The following is a 6,849-nucleotide window of genomic DNA, read 5'->3' as shown; positions in this document are numbered from 1 at the left end:
AGTAGTAGTAGTAGTAGTAGTAGTATAGTGTGTGTATATTAATGAATGTGTGTAGTATGTGCTGTGTGTATGTATATATAATATATGTATATATGTGTATAGTATGTGTTGTATGTATGTGTGTATGTATGTGTGTATGTATTTGTGTGAAGTATTTGTTTTGTGTATTTGTGCATGTATGTGCGTATAATATACGTTGTGAGCATATGAGTATATTATGTGTTGTGAGCAGGTGTGTATGTATTTTGTGTTGCATCTGTTGTGTGTATGTGTCTTGATGTGTTGTGTGTATGTGTTGTTTTTGTATATAATGTGTTGTGTGTATGCATTTGTGTGTAGTGTCTGTTGTGTGTATGTATGTGTGCATGTATGTGTGTATGTATTTGCGTGTAGTATTTGTTGTGTGTATGTGTGTATGTATGTGTGTATAATATATGTTGTGTGTATGCATATTATAAGTATTATTATATTAAAATTGTGTCTTCTTTCGTTTTCAATAATATATTTTTAGTAAAAACAAGATATTTGTGTGTATTGGAAGAAAGGAACGAAATGTTTTATTTTACAACCCACTTAGCACATTTTATTTACAGTTATATGGTGTCGGACATATGGTTATGGACCACACAATATTGAGAGAGGATACCCGCTGTCGCCACTTTAGGCTGCTCTTTTTGATTAGCAGTAAGGGGTCTTTTATAGGCATCACCCCATAGACAGGATAGCACATACCACGGCCTTTGATGTGCCAGTCGTGGTGCACTGGCAGGAGCGAGAAATAGCCCATTGGGCCCACTGACGGGGATCGATCCCAAACCGACCGCGCATCAAGCGAGCGCTTAACCACTGGGCTACGTCTCCCCCCCCCCCCCGTGTGTATTGCGTCTGTGTACGTTCTATTTAAAGCTGGCATCAGCGATGTAAACACTGAGACATTCCTCAACAATGTTTTGCTGTCATTCATCAGCAACATACAATGAAAAAACGTGACGTTTTGCCCTGCAGGCTAGACTTTTGAGGAAAGCGCTCAACAATTGCGCATCTTGTGCTTTTCTGCTTTAGGTTTAGTAACTTGACAGCGCACTGCATATACAACATTGACTACGGTAATAACACAAGACACGGATCTAGGGGAGGGTGCTGGGGGGGGGGGGGGGGTACAGACCCGTTCTGAGTGTCAGAAACATCTACTGTTTTGGGTAGAAGACCACAGTTATTTGTTAATCTTCAGCTGAGATTTATGCGTGCCAGCTCGTGGCATCGTAAATGACCACCTATGGTTTAAAAAGAAAAAAAAAAGAAAGAAAGAAAAAAACAACAAAGATCATGGTATTTTCAGTCTAAAGGAATTTACAAAAGGGCCATAATTATGAAGAAGACTCATTTTAAATATTTAGAGTTAAATTGTTATGTTACATTCCAGAAACCCGATACATTTTTCCATTAGTAGCAAGGGATCTTTTATATGCACCACGGCCTTTGATATACCAGTCGTGATACACTGGCTAAAACGAGAAATAGCCTAATATGCCCACCGACGGGGATCGACGGCGCATGAAGCCAGCTCTTTACCACTGGGCTACGCCACGCAACAATGTTGTATATTATAGTACAACTAATGGTGCATTACCGTGTACACGTATTACCGTAATTATTATAATTTCGTTACTTTTCTTACAACTTCATGTTTTTTTTTAATAAATATATGAATGAATGAATGAATGAATGAATGTTTAACGACACCCCAGCACGAAAAATACATCGGCTATTGGGTGTCAAACTATGGTAATGCAAATAAATAAAGTGATGATCAACATCAATATAAAAATTCAAGGTTTAAACAAAAACAGTGTAAAGAACTGTGCCAAAAATACAAATACAAATATCACAGAATTTTACGGACACCGAATTTACATCTAAACTTCAATTTGTGCTGTATTGGCCATTCTCAAAGAGAATGTTACACCCCTGCACCACGGTGAGGTTACAGCACGCGCAGGGGCAATAAATATATATATATATATATATATATATATATATATATATATATATATATATATATATATATATATATATATATGTGTGTGTGTGTGTGTGTGTGTGTGTGTGTGTGTGTGTGTATATATTTAAAAAAAAAAAAAAAAAAAAAAAAATATGTGTGTGTGTGTGTGTATATATATATATATATTATTTTTATTTTTTTTTATTTTTTATTTTTTTATTCAAAAGAGAATTACAGTCCATTTTTATTAGACATTAAAAGTTGACCTTGTGTTTGTTAGTAACTTTTTCTTTTAATAATCACGATATATTATGTTTGGTCCGGCAGGTTTTGATTCGGGCCGACAGAATGTGTAGCAGTTTTGCATGAATTTCAGCCAATTTCGATCCCAGGTCTATCACTGTTTGCGTGCACAAGTATCTGTGTATGTTCCTTTTGTTTTCGTTACATATTTGTCTGTCTGTCTGTCTCACTCAGTCACTCTGTCTGTCTGTGTGTCTGTCTCTGTCGCCGTCTCTCTCTCTCTCTCTCTCTCTCTCTCTCTCTCTCTCTCTCCCCAACATCTGTTTCTAGCTCTTTCCTTTTTAACTGTTTTTCTCTCTATGTTTCTCTCTATCTCTTAGTACCTGCCTGTATTTCTCTGCGTCTGCCTATTTCCGTGTTTGCCTACCAGCCTAATGCATATCTTTCATTATATGCGTGCATGTGTGTGTGTGTCTGTGTGTTTATGTGCGCGCGTTTGTGCGTGTGTCTGTCTGTCTGTTCTTGTATGTAATTTCTTTGAAACTGCAATAAAACAAAAAGGTATATCAAAGGTCGTGATATGTGCTATTCTGTCTGGTGTCGTTAAACAAAACAAAACAAAACAAAACTTTAACTTCTCCTTTTCATTGCATGCCACAAATAACCGAGGTTTCTTACCTAAGAGCCGGTAATGAGAAACTATTTTGGTGTTGTCTAGCAGACCCGTTAACATATGGCAATAAAAGTGACCTAAAGCTGTGTTATTGTCGTTTGGTCGATGTCGGGTACACATAACACAAACCCCCCGTGTGTCTCCGCCTATAGGTCTAGCGACATTACCCATCCAAACCGTGTGTTATTACCACGGTTTATAATCTTTTAATATTCTCTTTGTAATTTCAGGTCGGCGTTACGATGCAGCCCCCAACATGTTTTATACTTATGTTACTACTTCTCAGAGGTGAGGAATTTCCATTCTTTACACTTCACTTCACGAAAACAAAAACACATCACAAAAAAATACCCCCCCCCCCCAAAGGCCACATGTCCTGCTTATAAATATTCAAAAGATGATATATTTTTACAGATCATGATAAACAGATCACACTGTGTCAGTTTATTTAGTACCAGTTAAAAAAACCCACATTTTTGTCGTAAGCGGTGAAGATTCAAGATGGCGTTTATAGTGAGTTCCTTAGCGGCCGTTTCACTTATTTCGTTGCCAACTGGAGATCAAATTTACAAAGACCGTGAGTTAAAAAAACATAATATATATATATATATATATATATATATATATATATATATATATATATATATATATATATATATATATATATATATTTATCTATACACATGATTTTGTTTAGTAATTCCAGTTTGTAAGAAGGGAAATTATTTGGAAATAACAAATATATTTTGTATTTAATTACAGTTTGTATTAAAAATATTTTTAAAAATACAGAAAAAAAGAGAAAAAGGAGAAAAAGATAACATTGGTCCTTAAATAAGAAAACCAGCAGTTATTACGCATAGTTAAAAGTGTTGTCTAATCACGAAGTTTGAAATTACATTTTTAATTTTTATTTCATACGTACATAAAAAGATATATATATATTTCCTTACTTCAGTAGCTTATTAGCAGTATTTGGCCAGAGATATTGCCATTTCATTTTCACTAGTCATAAAATGATATATACATATACATATATATATATACATACATACATACATACGTGCATGCATGGTTCGACATGTCCCGTGTAGTATTCGGTCAATTTGTTTTACTTGTCTTACTGACAGTGTTGTCAAGTGAACGAAAACGCTTCAAAATTTGTAAAAAAATTAACGTTTTTTACATTGTCGCATTTTTAGTATGCCAAGAATACCCAATAATTTACGCGAACGGGCGATTGGCATGCTTGATGCTGGCATGTCGACAGAAGACGTTGCAAGGCATGTTGGGAGTTCTAGTCGAGCGATACGAAATCTTCGCGTAAGATTTCGAACGACAGGAAGCACCAACGACTTGCCACGTCGTGGACGTTCGCGTGTTACAACGCGTGGTCAAGACCGCTATATCATGAACACGCATTTGCGCAATCGATTCCAAACTGCCATTGCTACTGCTGCTAACACACCTGGGCTTCATAATAACCGAATCAGTGGGAAAACTGTTCATAATCGTCTGCGAGAGAATGGTTTACATGCACGACGTCCTTACGTCGGATGGATTTTAACGCAACGTCATCGTCTAAATCGTCTTAATTGGGCACGTGTACACACTCGTTGGATACGGCGACGCTGGAATACCGTTCTTTTTTCGGATGAATCCAGATTTTCTTTACAACGTGGTGATAGCAGGGTGCGCGTCTATCGTAGAAGAAATGAACGCTATGCTGACTGTTGTGTTCTTGAACGAGATCGTTTCGGGGGTGGGGGTTGTGTCATGGTCTGGGCAGCCATAGCCCATGGTTATCGTTCACCACTAGTCGTCACTGATGGCAATTTAAATGCTCAACGTTACCGCGATGACATTCTCGCTCATCACGTCATTCCTCTGTTCCATAAAAACGCCAACATCTCGATTTTTCAGCATGATAATGCCACCTCTCATATAGCTAGAGACACTGTAAATTTTCTTAGGACAAATAACATTGATTTCATTGATGACTGGCCCGCTAAAAGTCCTGATCTCAGCCCCATCGAACATGTCTGGGATAGTCTAGACAGACGATTGAGGCGTCGTCCCAACCCACCCGCTAACGTCAACGAACTTCGTCAAGCGCTCATTCAGGAATGGAACAATATTCCACAGGCAGAAATCAACACTTTAGTCAATTCTATGCGCCTGCGATGCACTGCAGTGGTCAATTCAAGAGGTGGTCATATCCGTTATTAAGTGTTTTTTGTTTTGTTTTTTTAACCCCTACCACACTTTCTCCCAGTTTCTGTTAACCTATGGCCATGATGTTTGCACCAAACGATGCATCATGGAACACTCTTTAAACGCATATATGACAATTATTCCCCCGGTTTGTTTTCATCAAGTTATGTTCAAGCAAAGTTAGCGGAAGTTTCTTATTTTGTTCAGTATATATATATATATATATATATATATATATATATATATATATATATATATATATATATATATATATATATATGATTTTATGACTAGTGAAAATGAAATGGCAATATCTCTGGCCAAATATTGCTAATAAGCTACTGAAGTAAGGAAATCGTATCGTAACAATAATTGTTGTACAGTGCGACAGCCAGTTACAACTGTTAGTGAACAGTTTTATCTCTTATATATTATCAATTTATTGTCAAAATGTTGGTATAAGACCATGCACGTTAAGTGTATGCCGTCTCTGTGGGAATAAGGGGCGTGATTTAGCTCAGTAGGTTGAACGCTCGTGTTAGGTGCGTGCGTCGCAGGATCGAACCACCTCAGTGGATCCGTTCAAGTGATTGTTTCTTCTCGTTCCAACCATTGCACCACATCTGGTCAAAGGCCGTGGTATGTGCTTTTTCTGTCTGTGGAAAAGTGCATATAAAAGATCGCTTGCTGCATTAAGAAAATGTAGCGGGTTTCTCTATTGATTACGAGTAAAAATTTTCAAATGTTTGACATCCAATAGCCGGTGATTAATATAGCATTGTGCTCTAGTGGTTTCGTAAAATAAAACAAACTTAACAAACTTTACTTTGAGAAATAAATCTATGTTTTATAATGTTAAACGTACAAGATGATTATCCAACTACTAGAAACATATTAAGAAGAGGAAAGAAAAGAGTTTAGTATGATAAACTGCGTGCAATTAAGAAACTATTATTTCTAGTCCAAAATACCACACACCGTTTTAAGCGAGGCGAGCACTTTTAAGGTTCGTACATACACACTTAGTTTAATGACACTACTTGGACCTATTTCGCAAAACTTTGTAAACCAAGTTTTGCAGGTAAACGTAAATCTACGTCTAAAACCAATAATCGTATTACGCAACTAATGTAGTTCAAAATATACATACACGTGTTTCATTTCCTTTCACCTTTACAATGCTCCACCTTCCGTAATGATGCAATTTTCTGCGTGAAATAGATTCCAAACATGTGTAAATGTATAACAGGTATAAGGCGGAAATTATATTTGTCCGTATAGTAATACGTATGCGTATACGAATACGTTATCCACGTTATGTTATTTATAGAGTGATCAGATACACACGCGCGTATGGAACCTACGCTTCTCAACCGATTTGCGTAAAAAGCGATTGACGCGGATTGTGTATATATACAGAACTTCACATACGTTGTTTTTACTTCCTATTTATTGCACGAATTTATTTTACACAAGAATATATACCATGAGAACGCATAGCGGTCGAGTAGTATGTTCCTTCGTAAAATAACAGAGTGCAATAAATAGGAAGCGACAACAACGTATGTGAAGTTCTGTATTTATTACGTACCTACATAATTAAAAAACGGTTTTTAATTTAACGTCATACGAATACTTTGTTAAATCTATGATCAAAACTCCTTTCATGGATTTACTTAACGTTACAAAGAATCATAGTCTGCGGCAGCCTTGTGTA

General features: G+C 36.6%; 1 protein-coding gene across 1 annotated transcript in view; it reads left to right on the top strand.

The window, feature by feature from the left end:
- Nucleotides 1–2,345: 2,345 nt before the first annotated feature.
- Nucleotides 2,346–6,849, top strand: part of LOC121385563 (EGF-like domain-containing protein 2) — a 16,982-nt gene continuing 12,478 nt past the window's right edge. The window contains exons 1-2 of the mRNA XM_041516286.1: nucleotides 2,346–2,426; nucleotides 3,149–3,206. Coding sequence (XP_041372220.1) covers nucleotides 3,161–3,206 — 46 coding nt within the window. The 5' untranslated portion in view covers nucleotides 2,346–2,426; nucleotides 3,149–3,160. The remainder of the gene's footprint in view (nucleotides 2,427–3,148; nucleotides 3,207–6,849) is intronic.

Source organism: Gigantopelta aegis, chromosome 11, assembly GCF_016097555.1.
Source record: "Gigantopelta aegis isolate Gae_Host chromosome 11, Gae_host_genome, whole genome shotgun sequence".
Taxonomy (NCBI): Eukaryota; Metazoa; Mollusca; class Gastropoda; order Neomphalida; family Peltospiridae; genus Gigantopelta; species Gigantopelta aegis.
The sequence above is the reverse complement of the archived record's forward strand: the minus strand, read 5'-3'. Positions and strand labels throughout refer to the sequence as shown.